This window comes from Haliotis rufescens, unplaced genomic scaffold (assembly GCF_023055435.1).
Source record: "Haliotis rufescens isolate VD_foot unplaced genomic scaffold, xgHalRufe1.0.p SCAF_19, whole genome shotgun sequence".
NCBI lineage: Eukaryota > Metazoa > Mollusca > Gastropoda > Lepetellida > Haliotidae > Haliotis > Haliotis rufescens.
This window is the reverse complement of record NW_025963879.1, coordinates 3,982,002-4,002,094: the sequence shown is the minus strand read 5'-3', so window position 1 is coordinate 4,002,094 and position 20,093 is coordinate 3,982,002. Positions and strand designations below refer to the sequence as shown.

Here is a 20,093-nt window from a genome sequence, read left to right as displayed (position 1 = left end):
AATATAAAATCTATCACGGAACCTTGTATCAGATATTCGTTCTGTGTGGCCTCTGTTGGCAGAGATCAACCCTGCTTTCACATAAATATGTGAAATTCTGAGAATATTTAACAAATACATTGTTTTATACACAATATGCAACACAAATTTGTTCCAAACAAATATTTGCTATTGTTTGTTCAATGTGCTTTGGCAGCCATGTAAAGTCAAAGTGACATAGTTTTTTCTAGATAAGGGAAGGCACCTTGGTTTAAACAAATGCCACAAAACACACTGGAAGCTCATTATAAACAATAGGTTTTGTCAAAAGTGTGCTAATAATTTCTATCATTCATTGATTCAAAGTATGAACTTTTTGCAGACATTAAGAACCCCTCTTGAAATTCCCATATGAACATACCTTGCGTTTCTGCACCACTTTTGACACTTCCCTAAGCACAAAAGCAGCTCAAAACAAGAGCTTGTCATATAAATTGAAACAAATGTTTGATTCCTTGTATAAGGCCATGACAAGTTTTAAAAATAAATGTTCATCATGAGTCATCAAAGAAAAAGCCAGGCAAAATATTTAGTGAACAATCTTATTTTTCCCAGTTAAAAATGAATGTCAACATTGTCCCCATTCTATAAGAAGAGGCACTCCCCTTGCCTAAACTAGGCCAACAAGGGTTCTGCCCATAAGAAACAAAACCAAAGCCTGGTATCTTGGTCCTTTTGAAAATAAGCTTCTGATGCAAAATGCTCTTTGTTGGCCTAAGAACACACACGTTTTACCACATATCAGCTCTATGACGACATAGAAGGACTGTGTACAGTGAGAATACCAGATGTTGAATTTGTATAAATCAAAGCTCCATAGATTCTGACTATCGCTAAATACATTGTTTTCCAATCAAATTTGTGTGGTTCCACTAGTATCGGCTTAAACATAAGATTAGAGCACTCAGAGGAAAACAGAAATGGCTCTACAATTATACAATTCCAACAGAGATATTATTTTAAAGAGTTCAATAGATAAATTATATGTTAATGTGAAAAGCTACAGTGAAAGTACAAAATGGAGACCAAAGCGAACCATAAAATCTTGTAATTAATTGAAAGAAAGAAGAAATGGACCAACCAAACAAGAAGAAATAAACAAAAGCACAAACAAAAGGCTATCCAACCACACATATTGCTGGTACACATTTACAGGAAAATGCAACTATATATTGAGGTAGCAAGGGTGCCCCAAAACATGGCTCACATATACACTGGGCAAAATATACACAGGATGTCAGTGTTTTTTCTCTCTTAAATATTAACGAGATATTGCATCAGCGTCACAAACGATACGTATATGATATATAGTTTGCATTGACTGTACAATAATGTCACTATGATACACAAAGATCTGTCATAGAAGACCAAATATAAAATGACGGAAGAATTGACATACATTTCAGAATGCCATAATGATCTACACAGATGTACAAAACATACAGTTCATCACCAAGGACATTTGATCTTCAGCCAGTCAGTAGTCACTGTCACATGACCTGACTACAACAAGACAAGCCGTAAGTTCTCAATCTGAACACTGCAGCTTGCAGCCATTTTGATGCCACTTTGCGACATGTTTTGGTAGGCTATGTTCACATATAATAAAGCTTTTTGCTTTCCCCTCTCTTGGTATTACCAGCACACACTTGTCCATACCTACTCATTAAAGTCTAAAAATTGCTTCACTTTAAAAGAACTGGCTTATTGGTTTCCTCAAACTCTTTGGCAAAATAAGAAACACCAATTTTACCAGGGGCCTGATCCACGAAGTGTTGTACTGCTACAACATTCATAAACCTAGGATAAAGTATCAGTTACGATAGGTCGTAGCTACGAAAGCTTTGTGGATCGGGACCCAGAAGCATCAAGATGAGTGTGTGTTGTTTATGGAGACCCACCAACTGACCACTTGACCTACACACATATACATACATGCTTGTCTACACAGGCCCATACAGGTCTCCATACCTTGTTTGATTCAATACTATTTTGTCAGAGAAGAGAGCTCCTTTTAGAAACATGCCTACACTAGTATGTTACTGCTCGACACTCCACATAATGTAAATATTTATATTGATACACTGGTTAAAATTATTACAGTGAGTTTTAAGTTACATAATATATAAGTGGGAGTGAATCTTCAGGCTGTGACAAGAAGTTGCATTGCACAGCACTTTGATCACATCTGTAAGTCCAACACAACATGCAAAGCTGTAACGGGATCAACCCTTTCTGTCTTTGGTCTGTTTTTTCTTCCTCTTTACCCATTTCTTCGCACCTTGGACCCTTCCTTGTCTTGTGTGGAAGAGTCCACTAAAGGGTGGGAGGTGTTAATTTGAAAGCACCAAGATCTTACTGATGTCACAGTGTCATACCTGTGGGCGAAAACAGACATTAAATGATGGCAGTGGTTAGACAGTTTGTCCTGTGTGTTAATGGTAAGAGCCCTTTTTAGGCTTTGACAATTTTTCATTCCTCAAATGTGTATTCTGATTACAATTAGTAGATAATGTTTGTCTAACAATACATTTAATCAAAATAAATCTTCAGACAGGGTCAAAACAGTTATTTAATTTATGCATTTGTACTTTTTTCAAATGAAATAATTAGATTTTACTGAGAAAATACTCACATCTGTAACAACAGTTTCATAATTCTGCTTGAACACCCTGGATTTCATGTAGTCAATATAGGACCTTGCTGAGGACACTGGAGTGAGATCCTCTGGACCTGGCTTTCCCCCCTCAGTACCCCCTCCTCCCCCAGGGTCTGCCTCTCCACTAGAAATGTCTGTACCGATACCGCTCTCTGGATCACAGAAAAAAATATATACATACAGGGTCTGCACAAACACACCAATCAATACACTCAACACGGCTACTGGAAGAAAAAAGATCTTGCCATTTATATAGACTTATCTAACCATGTTTGATGCCTAATGTTCGCCATGTTTAATGATTTATGATGCTATGTTTAATGCCATGTATTGCCATGTTTGACAATTTATGTCACCATGTTTGATGATTTGTAACCTATATGCCTTGTGTCACAATGTTTGATGCCTTATGTTGCCATGTTTGATGATTTATGTTGCCATGTTTGACAAATTGTTGTCATGTTTGATTACTGATGTTGCCTTGTTTTGATGACTTATGTTGCCATGTTTGATACCTTATGTCACCATGTTTGATGCCTTATATTGCCATGTTTGACAATTCAATGTCATGTTTGATTACTTTTGTTGACATGTTTGATGTCTCTTGTCAATTTTGATGCCTTGTGTCGCCATGGTTGATGTCTTATATTGCAATTCATCTCGTCATGCTGAACTATTTATCGTGTCAGGATTTGAGTCATGTTTGATTGTTTATTTTGTCATGTTTGATGATCTATCTCATCATGTTATGATACACCTCATCACATGTCCAAGTCTATATCACATGTCTGATCTATTATCATTGATATCCAATACTGGCTCCCCCAGGAGATGCTGCTTCCTGATCACCCAATGGTCAGTTGCCTTAAGGTTGGAATGTTCAAGTCTAACATAGTTTCTTTCATTTTAGAACATCATTTACTAAAAATGGCAGGTGACAGCTCAAAATACTCTTTGGCTTGTGGGGATGTAACTCACAAAGTGACATCATAGGGGAACATCACCACATCTACATACTGGCAATAATAGATAAATTTGTGATCATTACCATTGAATCAAATGAAACACATCTTGCTCAACTTTGAGTTTTGAATTAATGAACACATATTTATGGAGACATTTCTCATCAATATTGTATATTTACATATAATATCTAGGGTGCGAAGTTCCACTGCCAGGCATGGGTTGTAGGGTGCGGCACAGTTACTTCAAGATGATCTCAAACATCAACATGGCCATGTGACTAATACATTGATCTGTGCTTCATGATTGAAAATGCTATTGGTTAATGAATAACATTTTCTACTTTGACTTGTTGATATATTTGATATCTCACCATTTGACAGGAAGGTGACAGATCTCCTCTGATAGCGGGGACTGTCGAGAGGGTCGAAGGCAAGGTTGAGTGACCCGAACAGACCGAAACTGGAGTGGCTGGAGTTGGAGGAGGAGGTGCTGCTGACAGAGATGATGGAGTGGGGGCGCTTGTTGCCGTTACGCAGGTGCTCGAACGATGATACAGCTATCGAGTTCCGTGTTCGAGCTGAAATATTACAAGCATGTAAGGTTGTTGTTTAAATAGAAATTGGACTGAGTTCTAAACAACTGAATGTAGCTGCACCCTGAAACACCCTGTGGCTGATGGAAATGGTGTTGATTCACATTACTAGGGCTGCATGACATACCATGGCAGCCAGATAAATCTGTTGGGTACTTGATGCACACTCATCGCCTTTCAGTAGGTGTGTTGGAAGACCACCATCTAGAATTATTCAAATAAGCTGATGCACCAAATGGGGGATCTAGGGTAGAATAGGTCCCCAGTACCCATGGTGATCCAGGGCAGAGTAGATCCCCAGTTCCCTTGGGGATCTAGGGCAGAATAGGTCCCCAGTTACCATGGTGGTCCAGGGCAGAGTAGATCCCCAGTTCCTATTGTGATCCAGGGCAGAGTAGATCCCCAGTTCCCTTGGGGATCTAGGGCAGAATAGGTCCCCTGTTCCCATGGGGATCTAGGGCAGACTAGGTCCCCAGTTACCATGGTGGTCCAGGGCAGAGTAGATCCCCAGTTCCTATTGTGATCCAGGGCAGAGTAGATCCCCAGTTCCCTTGGGGATCTAGGGCAGAATAGGTCCCCTGTTCCCATGGTGATACAGGGCAGAGTAGAACCCCAGTTCCCATGGTGATCCAGGGCAGAGTAGAACCACAGTTACCATGGGGATCTAGGGCAGAATAGGTCCCCTGTTCCCATGGTGATCCAGGGCAGAGTAGAACCCCAGTTCCCATGGGGATCTAGGGCAGAATAGGGCCCCAGTTACCATGGGGATCCAGGGCAGAATAGGTCCCCTGTTCCCATGGTGATCCAGGGCAGAGTAGAACCCCAGTTCCCATGGGGATCTAGGGCAGAATAGGGCCCCAGTTACCATGGGGATCCAGGGCAGAATAGGTCCCCAGTTCCTATGGTGATCCAGGGCAGAGTAGGTCCCCTGTTCCCATGGTGATCCAGGGCAGAGTAGGTCCCCTGTTCCCATGGTGATCCAGGGCAGAGTAGGTCCCCTGTTCCCATGGGGATCTAGGGCAGAGTAGGTCCCAAGTTCCAATGCTTGTTGTACAGGCTGACTAAGGCAATTTAATTTCAATACTGGGTAATGCCCTGACATGTGGCAGTTGCTCATTTCATCATTCACATCATTGCCTTGCCCAAACGCAGTTATTTACAGGCTGCCATGTATTGCCGACTGCAACATAACACAATATTCACACATTTATTTTAGAACTTATAACAGTTCAGTGCATCAATCAACATTAAAAAACAATTTGAACAGCTGCCATCACTTACATCCCCTGGAGCCGAGAGCCACATTGATGAAGCGATCCTGTATGTTGTCAGCGCTGGGTTTGAGATCAAGGCACGGCTTACTGCCAACCCCCATTGTGGCCATTTCTGTAAGACGCACCTCTGTTAGGACAGAAATTACGGGGGACAGTGAGAGGAAAGCGCTACAGACTTCACTATGCACATGCCAGCTCGGGTGATGGAGGTGTGAGGTAAATTCAGCCAGTCATCAAGTATGTAGCAATAGCACATTCTATGCAGTGGCATTGCAATAGGAGATATTGATCTAGTACCCTTACAAATTTTGAAAATGTCTTATCTACCCTGACTGGTCTTAAATTAGCAAAACAATATTGTCCGTTCACAAAATAGGTGGGGCGGTCGGGTTGCCAAGTGGTCAAAGCGTTCACTCGTCACGCCAAAGACCCGGGTTCGACTCCCAACATGGGTAGAATATGTGAAGCCCATTTCTGGTTCCCCCCGCCGTGATATTGCTGGAATATTGCTAAAAGCTGCGTAAAGCCATACTCACTCACAAAATAGGTTAATTAAAAGGTGATCGTCATTCACTGACATTAGTTGAGAGATGATTCTATCTTCTTCATAATTATCAATACGAAGTTGATCTTAAACCCTCTAAATAATTCATCTTAACCTCACATTACTGTGTTCATTTCCAAACAGGTCTCAAATGAAGATCACATTACTCAAAACTCATAACATAGTAGATTTCCTTTCATATTTTGACATATCTGTATAATTCTTGAAGTTCTTAAAATGACCAATTTAACCTCATAACATCCAATGAGCCAAGTAGTATGGTGGCATCTGATTGGTTAATCTAGAACTGTGGCAACATGACTAACCAATCAGATGACACCAAGGATTATAATTAGTATAAGAGAAGGGAAAGACATATGGATGTAGTACAATATGTTAGAGTTAGTACAAAGATGTAATACTAAACTACACACACATACAATATACACACTGATGGAAGGAAATACCTACGAGTGGAAGAACATGTCATAATGTGTCACAAACGTTGGTATGGAGGAAATGTTACTGATTACTGATGCAGTGAACATATTAGATACTATCATTAAACTCGGTTTCTTTTATCAAGTGACATACTTTTTACTGATCACTTAAAGTTCAGTCAACATTTATTAATCAGCAGCATGTCAATGTATAGGTTAGACCATGAGGACCCAGTGTCGAAAATATTTTGCAGTTCATAAACGGATAAGCAATTAGTGTTCTGATGTAAGTATTTAGTTGTTAATTTTTACAAACTTTTTCTTATGTCGCCATGGCAGAAGACTACATTTGTTATCCTTCAGTGCGGACTTCGTGGGTTTGAATCCCGCTGGCGACAAATGTTTTTCATGAAATTGTGCTATCATCAAGATAAATGATAGGGGGGAAAAAGAAGTTCCGTCATTACCAAGTGGTGTTTAACTAACAATTCAGTTAGTTAGACCACTGTCAAAGACAAAGGAGCCATGGTTTAAGTGTAACCTAAAATATTTTCCATCAATGTCTACAATGTTGATTTTACTCTCTCCAGGATAAGCCCATGTATATCAAAATTTTGACAGGAGATTAAATTATTAATACCACAAGATGAATTTCAATCTATAACTTCCATCAGGTTGGAACTCCATCAAGATTCTTTATCTTGACCAGTTTTCGAGTGCAATGTGCCACAGCTTTGACATCTGGTTTATGCTGGAGAGTGCATACATGTATAACTTCTTTAAGTTATCAATACACAACTTGATGTTCTATATCACAGGCAAACAAAGAATATGTAGCCTCCAGTGATGATGTGGAGAACATATGAAAGATGTAGAATGAAAGCATCTTTTTAATTGTTTTTTAACATTTCTCGAAATATGTCTATTCATAATTCTCAATTACTTAAAAAGACAACTCAAAATAACTGCTCAAGTATATCTTGACATGCACTACAAACATGGAATTTTAGCTGACATTCTGCAGTGAGACAAAAAACAACTTATATCAGATTGTTTCAATTATCACAAACTTCTCTTCAACTCAAAGGAAACTGAAGGTATCTCAGTCAGCAACAAATATATCCAATAAACCGGGTGGGCAACTCAGTTGTGTGATATATGTAATCTCCTCTTAATAATGGTGGTGGAGAGCCCCACTTAGCAGGAGTTATCTCCCCTCCTTACCTCTGTTCTTGATAGCCTGTTTCCACAGCATCTTAGATATGTCACGGACCCACGCCCGCTTCACATCGGAGCTCTGGGCCTGCAGGATGTAGTTCTCTCCCAGAGACCGCCGCCGGAACCAGATTTCAAATTTGTACCCACTGTCTCCATAGTTCTCTGTCAAACCAAGGTCTGAGGTCTGCAAGATGGAGGACATATTCTCATTATTTTGCTTTATTTAAGGATTGACTGTGTATATTTTTCAGTTCATTGAGGTTTGAAACGAAAAAACTAATGTGCAAACTATGAATCCGCATAGCTACGGTGGGCGTGGCTTAATGTTTTACATTCACTGGATGTAGGCTACCACTTGTGAGGATAAGTCACTTTAATTCTTTTATGAGAGCTTCATTAAGTTCTCTACTTTCTTTGGTTTTCTTGTTAATCATCCGGGTTTTAGTCAGTGCATGGACAAGCACCTGGATGTAAACAGAATATGAAATGAACTTGTGTAGGGTGTAAAGGACCCATAAAATTTGTAAGTATTAACAAAATATATAGGTAACAACATGTAAATCATAACTAGCAATGCTATAACAAATGTAAATGGTGTAAAAGGGTAATTTGCATGTTGAAAAGGTTGAAGTGTGTATCACAGATGTTTCTTTTAAAATCCGGAAAATAATGTTGGTAATAACATGTACTTACTACCTTAGTTACAAGTTGTAATGTTTCACATTTGTTTTTATTATAGCTTGTACCTGTCAACAATAGGCCTTACAATTAAAGGGCCAGTAAAAGAATTTGAAGGAAATAAATAATTCGAAATATCGGTCACAATGTTTCAAGACTGAATCAAGAATGTACGAATCAATCTATGCTGAAGTTTAAAATAAACCATTCAAGACAGTGTACAGAATTGTGTGTCAATGGCCAAAGTGTATCACCTACACTGGGAAATAAATGCAATAACATATGTGACCATTTCAGAAGACAGGAATTATACTGAACATGCTGAACACAACGAAAATTTAATTAGTACCTGATGAGCGAACGCTTTAACCACGAGGCTACCCGACTGCCCGCACTATCTTGTGAATAAAGGCATGGAAAATTATAAGGACTACCGACACATGCAGTAACTGAATGCACTATTTCAACACACAAAGACATTTCAAGGGCTAGATAATGATATTCAGTGTAAATTCCCACCAGATATTTCAGGGTAAGCTCAGTGAGTCTTCCTCACCCTACCTTAAAGCTGTATTTGTAGACATAGATGTCATGGTGGCCCTGTCGACCCCGCTTTGTCTTGCTGAACAGAATGAGGTCCTCGAACAGAAACACACGACGCAGTGACTTCTTCCTACCCTGCCACACCAGGAACTCATCCTGACGGAGTAGCCTCCCTTGCTCCTGGAGATTCACCTGTATGAAATACACAACTTATAGACAAAACCAAACTTGTATCATCTTTTTTACACATCAGTATTGAATGACCTGTTACATATCTGAAGAAAAAGATACATTGCTTATATGGACAGAGAAGCCTCCTGATGTTGTGGTGGACTGAACAACTGCCCTGACACAGCCAGCTTGCAGCTGTCAGTGACTCTTCCAAACAGGTCACCCATCCAAGTGCTACACATGCTCAGCAGCCATTTTACCTCATCCCCACTTTACAACAGCAGTTACTTCTCTTCTATCAAAACTTGAATCACTTCTAAGGACAAACAGTCTATATGGTGAGTCACGGAAGTACATACAATATATTGTATGTACGTCTTTGGGTAAGTCTTGTTTTCTTTGTGACAATACTAGCCACTACTATATGCTTGAATATATTTGAACACAGTCACAGATCACAATACAATTCAGATTATTTCTATGACTGGAAGACAAAGCTTGTTATCCCACAAGTAATCTGTAAGAGCATACTTAGTGGTAGTACTTACATCACATTCTCGTAGTGAATCCATAGCAAGTAGGTCGTTGCCATGGCGAAGCTGGAACTTCACCATTTCCTCAGCAGCCTGTGAAATGGTGATAAAGACAAATGGATGAAAACCTCAGTGACCATACATATCCACTTCATAAAATGTCTCTTACCTCTCATGTCACAGATATTGTTGTAATGAAGCAAGAATTACCTCAGTGCAGGTGGGCAGGCAGTGCCAAAATAATAGTTTTTGTTTACACAAAAAGCAAGCTTTGTTTATTGCCCCACAGTCCTAAGCAGGTAAAAATGTAAGGTACACCCAGGAACATCAGACTCTGTTGCTCACCTTCCTACACAGTTCAAGACAGGAAATAATCAACCACACAGTGTTGATACACAACATTTCTCAAAACTTAATCCCCAAACTAAATCATTTACAGATGGACTTCATCATTTTTGATTGAGTGAATGAAAGTTTTTCTCTACCATACACACATCAACAATATTATAGCTTTATCATGTTTATAACACGGGCCTGGACCAGACAAACGATATCTTTTTAAAAATATTTAATTGACATAAATAATCATGAACTGATGGATGGATGGAAGAGTACTTCATGACTGAGCCAACTTGGAGCTTTACTCCATGTTGAACTAATAATAGTAATCCTTACCATGTAATTAAACATCTTATAATTGAAATAGAAGTTGTATTAATATTACATAACTCATCAATAACAGAGAATAATCATGCATAGGAATCTACTGGCTGTCCTACATAGACTGCTACTTCTTGGTGCATAAAGAAGCTAAGCATACAGATCAGGCTTGTGACTGAAACATGACTAAAAAGACTGAAAAGCCGAGAACTTCTAAAGCTCTGAAACCTTTGATTCTTTTCACCAGAAATTATTATATTGAGTTGGGGAAAAAATTCCTTCTTTTGACAAAAATATCACATGTCTGATAGCTGTGGTGCAACAAGCGGACCAGGCAAAGATGACATAAGCGGAAGACAAGAGAGGGTCACTCTACCTTCTTGTCAGGGGTCAAGAGATCTCCTGACACCCTACAAAGTCTGGGTATTGAGGGCAGAAAATGAAGGACTAAATGCCCCAGCTTAATGGGACATTTTGAAAACATACATTTTTATGTTAAAGCTGAAAATAAAACTTTCATTACAATTCATATATATTGGAAATAAGATAACATAATAAAAGTACTGGGGAATCTGAAAAGGTTATTAGGGGTGATGAAGGATGCCAAGTGTGGAACAGGATTCCTGCCAATGTGTGATGGAACAAGCAGCTTAAGGAGAATAGCATATATTCATGTAATGACTTGTGGACATGTCATTACATAATCTCCCACTGTGGACATGTCATAACATAATCTACCACTATGGACATGTTATAACATAATCTACCATTGTGGACATGTCATAACATAATCTACAATTGTGGACATGTCATAACATAATCTACCATTGTGGACATGTTATAACATAATCTACCATTGTGGACATGTCATAACATAATCTACAATTGTGGACATGTCATAACATAATCTACCATTGTAGACATGTTATAACATAATCTACCACTGTGGACATGTTATAACATAATCTACCATTGTGGACATGTTATAACATAATCTACCATTGTGGACATGCCAAAACATAATCTACCATTGTGGACATGCCATAACATAATCTACCATTGTAGACATGTCATAACATAATCTACCACTATGGACATGTTATAACATAATCTACCACTGTGGACATGTTATAACATAATCTACCATTGTGGACATGTCATAACATAATCTACAATTGTGGACATGTCATAACATAATCTACCATTGTGGACATGTTATAACATAATCTACCATTGTGGACATGTCATAACATAATCTACCATTGTGGACATGCCATAACATAATCTACCATTGTGGACATGTTATAACATAATCTACCATTGTGGACATGTCATAACATAATCTACAATTGTGGACATGTCATAACATAATCTACCATTGTAGACATGTTATAATATAATCTACCACTGTGGACATGTTATAACATAATCTACCATTGTGGACATGTTATAACATAATCTACCATTGTGGACATGCCATAACATAATCTACCATTGTGGACATGCCATAACATAATCTACCATTGTAGACATGTCATAACATAATCTACCACTGTGGACATGTTATAACATAATCTACCACTGTGGACATGTTATAACATAATCTACCATTGTGGACATGTCATAACATAATCTACAATTGTGGACATGTCATAACATAATCTACCATTGTGGACATGTTATTACATAATCTACCATTGTGGACATGTCATAACATAATCTAGCATTGTAGACATGTTATAACCTAATCTACCATTGTTGACATGCCATAACATAATCTAGCATTGTGGACATGTTATAACATAATCTACAATTGTGGACATGTCATAGCATAATCTACCATTGTGGACATGTTATAACATAATCTACAATTGTGGACATGTCATAGCATAATCTACCATTGTGGACATGTTATGGACAACACTCTGCACACTTAAGAAGACATTGCAGGTACTAGTTCCTTCACTGACATGCTAAGACTTAATGGTATCGACACTGAAACTAAACTGATTAAAAACAGTTGTGATAAAGGTTATGTGAGAGAATGTGAAAACTGGATGTGAGAGAAGGTGAAAGAAGGGTGTGAGTTGAGAGGTGAAAGAAGGGTGTGAGTTGAGGGTGTGAGAGAAGGTAAAAGAAGGGTGTGAGTTGAGAGGTGAAAGAAGGGTGTGATGTGAGGGTGTGAGAGAAGGTGAAAGAAGGGTGTGAGTTGAGAGGTGAAAGAAGGGTGTGAGTTGAGGGTGTGAGAGAAGGTAAAAGAAGGGTGTGAGTTGAGAGGTGAAAGAAGGGTGTGAGTTGAGGGTGTGAGAGAAGGTAAAAGAAGGGTGTGAGTTGAGAGGTGAAAGAAGGGTGTGATGTGAGGGTGTGAGAGAAGGTGAAAGAAGGGTGTGAGTTGAGAGGTGAAAGAAGGGTGTGAGTTGAGGGTGTGAGAGAAGGTAAAAGAAGGGTGTGAGTTGAGAGGTGAAAGAAGGGTGTGAGTTGAGGGTGTGAGAGAAGGTGAAAGAAGGGTGTGAGTTGAGAGGTGAAAGAAGGGTGTGATGTGAGGGTGTGAGAGAAGGTGAAAGAAGGGTGTGAGTTGAGAGGTGAAAGAAGGGTGTGAGAGAAGGCATGAGAGAGGAGGATGGAAGTTGGGGGTCATGTTTCACACATGTCTTGGCTTGTCCCATTGTTACCTTCAGGTCCGGGTATTCCAGTTCCGTCTCAGGGCAGACTTTGAGGATCTGCTTGAGTAACAGAGCATATTTGCCCATCCTCTGTACCGGCTTCAGCAGGTAGCTAGCCAAGTCCATCTTGTCTCCCAGATGCATCTGCTTCTGCTGTAGATAGAAACACAGTGACCAGCTACAGACCATGGTCTTGAAACATACCTACCACCATTACGGTGTAACGATCCACTATGGATACATAGTATTTGGCCATGGCCTAATGGAAAGACATAAGTGACAAGTTGCAACATCAATAATTCAAATGGACTCCACACTAGAAAATACACATCAAGTTTTGAAAGATGCAAATAATTAATTCACTCATCTTTCACACTCTACTGAATCTAGTAGTTACTGGACATGTCATGCAATGAAATGTTGAATAAGCTAGGAGTTTGAAAAAAAAAAATTATTGAAGGGAAAAGTATGTGTCGTTATTAAGAGTGATTATGGGTTCTTCTAGCTATTGTGATTTTATTGCAATACATGTTTGTTTGTTTGTTGTTTTACGCCGCACTCAGCAATATTGCAGCTATATGATGGTGGTCTGTAAATAATCGAGTCTGGACCAGACAATCCAGTGATTGACATCATGAGCATCGATCCATGCAATTGGGATTCAATGACATGCATCAACCAAGTCAGCGAGCGCAATACATGTGAGTGGGTGAGTATTATTTTATGCCGCTTTTAGCAATATTCCATCAATAGCATGGCAGAAATGGGCTTCACACATTGTACCCATTTTGGGAATCGAACCCGGGTCTTCGGTGTGATGAGCAAACGCTTTAACCACTTGGCTACCTGACCGCCCCTGCACTACATGTAGTAGCCCTAACTATTGCAATAGTACTGTTACAGTAGTTAAAATGCACTAAATAGTCTACAAAAACAGACATCAGAGCTAACACATTATACAAAGAAACATCAATATCTTGGGAGTGTGATCATACCCTGAAGAAGTATTTGCCATACTCTCCCATCAGGCTGTCCGACTTGGGCTTGTTCTTGTTGTACAGTGCATACAGGTAAAACTGGGTCTCCTGAAACACACAGCATCACTGACTCATTGGTTTCAAGCCCATACTGTACCCAGTGGGCAATTTAACCTGGCTTATTTGAGGGAAGAGCAAATACTTTTACATCTGGCTACCCCACAGTAACCAAGTAATACTGAAGTCGCCATGCAAATCATCCACAAATTGGAAATACTAGCAACTAATTACTTTGATTCACAGTATTTATTAGATGAAGAATACATATTTATAGTTAGATTCAATATCAGGCAAGATGCTCTATTTAAACATAATAATAGTCTGGAGAAGATCTTGAAAATGTCGGACAATGTTGAGCTTTGAGCCTTTTCATGGTACTTAATAAAATCCACAGAAGTGATTTCAGCAAGTCTTACATGCCGCAGGAAATACTGCCCAATCAGGAAGGGGTTCGTCTCACACGTCTCCACTTCGCGAAGGAAATGCTGATTATGGAACTGGTAGATATTCTCAATGTTCCCGAAAATGACATTCCTCTTCCCTCGCAGTGCCTGTGGAACGTCTTCTCGGTCCAGCTCTGGGATGTAGTTGTCGATGATGAACTGCAGCGCTCTCACATAATCTCGTTCCGTCTGTATCATTTCACTTGTGATCAGAGACAGGGTCCTGAGCAACAAACAATTAAGCATTATAAATACATGAAGTATAAAAAAAATCCAGATTATCGTGTATGTGAATGATGTTTTATGAAGCAGTTAGTTGTACTCCATCTAATTCACAGATGTCAGAGTACAATGACACACAATCATCCAAACCACAGAATCTGAGTACCTTATATACCAATATAAGTCGTTCTAACAATAGAAAATGAGTTAATGGGGACCAATCCTGCACAGGAATCCCTACATGCCACTGATATTGATGCCACTGATATTGACCCCACAAGGATCACTGATGATCCTCCCCACAATCACTGATGTTGCTGCCACACGTTCCCTGATGTTGCCTCCCCACAATAACCGATGTTGACTCCCCACAATCACTGATGTTGCCTCCCAACAATTACCGATGTTGACTCCCCACAATCAGTGATGCTGCCTCCCCTCAATCACTGATGTTGTCTCCCCACAATCACTGATGTTGTCTCCCCACAATCACTGATGCTGCCTCCCCTCAATCACTGATGTTGTCTCCCCACAATCACTGATGTTGTCTCCCCACAATCAGTGATGCTGCCTCCCCTCAATCACTGATGTTGCCTCCCCACAATCACTGATGTTGTCTCCCCACAATCAGTGATGCTGCCTCCCCTCAATCACTGATGTTGTCTCCCCACAATCACTGATGTTGTCTCCCCACAATCAGTGATGCTGCCTCCCCTCAATCACTGATGTTGTCTCCCAACAATCACTGATGTTGTCTCCCCACAATCACTGATGTTGCCTCCCTACAATCACTGATGTTGACTCCCCACAATCACCGATGTTGTCTCCCTACAATCACTGATGTTGACTCCCCACAATCACTGATGTTGCCTCCCCACAATCACTGATGTTGCCTCCCCACAATAACTGATGTTGACTCCCCACAATCACTGATGTTGCCTCCCCACAATCACTGATGTTGTCTCCCCACAATCACTGATGTTGCCTCCCCACAATCACTGATGTTGCCTCCCCACAATCACCGATGTTGTCTCCCCACAATCACTGATGTTGCCTCCCCACAATCACTGATGTTGACTCCCCACAATCACTGATGTTGTCTCCCCACAATCACCGATGTTGTCTCCCTACAATCACTGATGTTGACTCCCCACAATCACTGATGTTGCCTCCCCAAAATCACTGATGTTGACTCCCATGATCACTGAGGTTGACTCTCCACATATCACAGAGGTTGACTCCCCACATATCACAGAGGTTGACTCCCCACATATCACAGAGGTTGACTCCCCACATAACACAGAGGATGACTCCCCACATAACACAGAGGTTGACTCTCCACGATCACTGAGGTTGACTCCCCACATATCACAGAGGTTGACTCCCTTGATCACTGAGGTTGACTCCCCACATATCACAGAGGTTGACTCCCCACATAACAGAGTTGACTCCCCACATATCACAGAGGTTGACTCCCCACATAACACAGAGGAAGACTCCCCACATAACACAGAGGTTGACTCTCCACGATCACTGAGGTTGACTCCCCATGATCACAGAGGTTGACTCCCCACATAACATAGAGGTTGACTCCCCACATATCACTGAGGTTGACTCCCCATTATCACAGAAGTTGACTCCCCACATATCACAGAGGTTGACTCCCCACATATCACAGAGGTTGACTCCCCACATATCACAGAGGTTGACTCCCCACATATCACAGAGGTTGACTCCCATGATCACTGAGGTTGACTCCCCACATATCACAGAGGTTGACTCCCCACATATCACAGAGGTTGACTGCCCACATTACACAGAGGTTGACTCCCATGATCACTGAGGTTGACTCCCCACATATCACAGAGGTTGACTCCCCACATATCACAGAGGTTGACTCCCCACAAATCACAGAGGTTGACTCCCTTGATCACTGAGGTTGACTCCCCACATATCACAGAGGTTGACTCCCCACATAACAGAGTTGACTCCCCACATATCACTGAGGTTGACTCCCCACATATCACAGAGGTTGACTCCCTTGATCACTGAGGTTGACTCCCCACATATCACAGAGGTTGACTCCCCACATAACAGAGTTGACTCCCCACATATCACAGAGGTTGACTCCCCACATAACACAGAGGAAGACTCCCCACATAACACAGAGGTTGACTCTCCACGATCACAGAGGTTGACTCCCCACATAACATAGAGGTTGACTCCCCACATAACACAGAGGTTGACTCCCCACGATCACCGAGGTTGACTCCCCACATATCACTGAGGTTGACTCCCCATTATCACAGAGGTTGACTCCCCACATATCACAGAGGTTGACTCCCCACATATCACAGAGGTTGACTCCCCACATATCACAGAGGTTGACTCCCCACATATCACAGAGGTTGACTCCCATGATCACTGAGGTTGACTCCCCACATATCACAAAGGTTGACTCCCCACATATCACAGAGGTTGACTCCCCACATAACAGAGGTTGACTCCCATGATCACTGAGGTTGACTCCCCACATATCACAGAGGTTGACTCCCCACATATCACAGAGGTTGACTCCCCACGATCACTGAGGTTGACTCCCAATTATCACAGAGGTTGACTCCCCACATATCACTGAGGTTGACTCCCCACAAATCACAGAGGTTGACTCCCCTGATCACTGAGGTTGACTCTCCACATATCACAGAGGTTGACTCCCCACATAACAGAGGTTGACTCCCCACATATCACAGAGGCTGACTCCCATGATCACTGAGGTTGACTCCCCACATATCACAGAGGTTGACTCCCCACATATCACTGAGGTTGACTCCCATGATCACTGAGGTTGACTCCCCACATATCACAGAGGTTGACTCCCCACATATCACAGAGGTTGACTCCCATGATCACTGAGGTTGACTCCCCACATATCACAGAGGTTGACTTCCCACATATCACAGAGGTTGACTCCCCACATATCACTGAGGTTGACTCCCATGATCACTGAGGTTGACTCCCCACATATCACAGAGGTTGACTCCCCACATATCACAGAGGTTGACTCCCATGATCACTGAGGTTGACTCCCCACATATCACAGAGGTTGACTCCCCACATATCACAGAGGTTGACTCCCCACATAACAGAGTTGACTCCCCACATAACACAGAGGATGACTCCCCACATAACACAGAGGATGACTCCCCACATAACACAGAGGTTGACTCCCCACGATCACTGAGGTTGACTCCCCATTATCACAGAGGTTGACTCCCCACATATCACAGAGGTTGACTCCCCACAAATCACAGAGGTTGACTCCCCTGATCACTGAGGTTGACTCTCCACATATCACAGAGGTTGACTCCCCACATATCAGAGGTTGACTCCCCACATATCACAGAGGTTGACTCCCCACATATCACAGAGGTGGACTCCCCACATATCACAGAGGTGGACTCCCATGATCACTGAGGTTGACCCCATCTAAGCTCCATCACAGCAATGAAGGCTTTGAAAACCTAAGTCAGCACTAATCTAGCCACATCATAGCAACTAAGTCATAACAAAAGACAGTATTGCAGACACAGACTTGTTATCCAGTTTAATTTAGCCACATCTTCAAACTGGCCCTGTTCTACAAAGTGATCTTAGCGCTATGATGATCGTAAGCCTATGTTAAAGTATGGGAGTTATGATCACCTTAGCATTAAGATCGCTTTGTAAAATGGGGCAAGGGGAATTAAACCAGTCAATTAATAACTAACCCTATTGAAACAAATACTTACGTTATCAAAAACATTACAACACAACAAACTTTCACTAACATTCTTTTTAAACTTAACACAATTGCAGCAGGGGATCCATCAGTAAAGTGTCTAAACATCTGGCTATAAGAGAGACTGGCTATTTCGGCAAGGTTCATCAAAAGTAACTTAGCCATGAAACAACCAGGTATACTCTCATTAGTTGGTTCAGGCCTTCTCCTCAGGCACTATGTTCAGAGCATTTACTCAAACAATAGGACAAAATATTTCTGTGACTTGTGTTTCATCTCAGTTGAAAATGTTTCAAGGGATTTGTAAGTTTGAAATGTTATCAACACAGTGGCAACCACTAATCTGAAATATTGGTCAAATATTATTACTGACAAACAGGCTATATTTTCTCAAACTGGGAAAATCTTTCACAGGATCCTTATTTTATCAAATAAATATTTTCAGAAATCATAAGCTTGGTCTTTGTTTTCTCTAAATTTGATTTCTGAAACATACCAAGCGCTCTTTTGTAGGACTTCATAGACATTTCTCACAGACATTTAATATTTTTCTTACTCAAATATAAAAAGTCCTTCCCCAAATCTTATAAAGCAACTTTATCCAATCAAAAGGGTCAGACGTTATGTTGACACTACTCTTGAATATTTCTCTAGTTTTAACCAGGATTAAAGACAGGACTGTCACGTGTTGGAGGAAAGGGGCATCTGACTTGTTAACAAACAGTATTGCGTGTTGGGAGTTCAGTTAATGAACTGAAAGTGACAATCAACGTGGGGAGTAAAGCTTTTACAAACAAGGCTCTCATTGGATGATATCTCTGACATTGTCCTCTTATCCCAGTGAGGGCAACTTACAAATGTTGACATTGTGTAACACTCATGTTTCCAGAGACGCCCACCACACTGTTACTGTGTTGAGGCCTAGATGGCTGTCATCATAAGGGAGGCAAGCGTAGGTTTGCATGAGAAGGCAAGGTAAGGTATGCATGGGAAGGGAAGGGAAGGTATGCATGGGAAGGCAAGGGAAGGTATGCATGGGAAGGCAAGGGAAGGTATGCATGGGAAGGCAGGGGAAGGTATGCATGGGAAGGCAAGGGAAGGTATGCATGGGAAGGCAAGGGAAGGTATCCATAGGGACGCAAGGGAAGGTATGCATGGGAAGGCAAGGGAAGGTATCCATAGGGAGGAAAGGGTAGGTATCCATAGGGAGGAAAGGGAAGGTATCCATAGGGACGCAAGGGAAGGTATGCATGGGAAGGCAAGGGAAGGTATCCATAGGGAGGCAAAGGAAGGTATCCATAGGGAGGCAAGGGAAGGTATCCATAGGGAGGCAAAGGAAGGTATCCACAGGGAGGCAAGTGAAGGTATGCATAGGGAGGCAAGGGAAGGTATCCATTGGGAGGCAAGGGAAGGTATCCATAGGGAGGCAAGGGAAGGTATCCATAGGGAGGCAAGGGAAGGTATCCATAGGGAGGCAAGGGAAGGTATCCATAGGGAGGCAAGGGAAGGTATCCATTGGGAGGCAAGGGAAGGTATCCATTGGGAGGCAAGGGAAGGTATCCATAGGGAGGCAAGGGAAGGTATCCATAGGGAGGCAAGGGAAGGTATCCATAGGGAGGCAAGGGAAGGA

General features: G+C 41.3%; 1 protein-coding gene across 5 annotated transcripts in view; it reads right to left on the bottom strand.

The window, feature by feature from the left end:
• Window positions 1-236: 236 nt before the first annotated feature.
• The window catches only part of LOC124119209 (puratrophin-1-like), a 248,489-nt gene continuing 228,632 nt past the window's right edge, over window positions 237-20,093 (bottom strand). For 4 of the 5 annotated variants that reach the window (XM_048398816.1, XM_048398818.1, XM_048398820.1 and 1 more), the window contains 10 exons: window positions 14,434-14,683; window positions 13,976-14,065; window positions 12,990-13,133; window positions 9,673-9,750; window positions 8,972-9,145; window positions 7,739-7,916; window positions 5,538-5,657; window positions 4,035-4,241; window positions 2,675-2,850; window positions 237-2,417 (listed from right to left, as the gene is read on the bottom strand). In XM_048398816.1, coding sequence (XP_048254773.1) covers window positions 2,412-2,417; window positions 2,675-2,850; window positions 4,035-4,241; window positions 5,538-5,657; window positions 7,739-7,916; window positions 8,972-9,145; window positions 9,673-9,750; window positions 12,990-13,133; window positions 13,976-14,065; window positions 14,434-14,683 — 1,423 coding nt within the window. In that variant the 3' untranslated portion in view covers window positions 237-2,411. The remainder of the gene's footprint in view (window positions 2,418-2,674; window positions 2,851-4,034; window positions 4,242-5,537; window positions 5,658-7,738; window positions 7,917-8,971; window positions 9,146-9,672; window positions 9,751-12,989; window positions 13,134-13,975; window positions 14,066-14,433; window positions 14,684-20,093) is intronic. The other variant, XM_048398817.1, reaches the window with a different exon arrangement.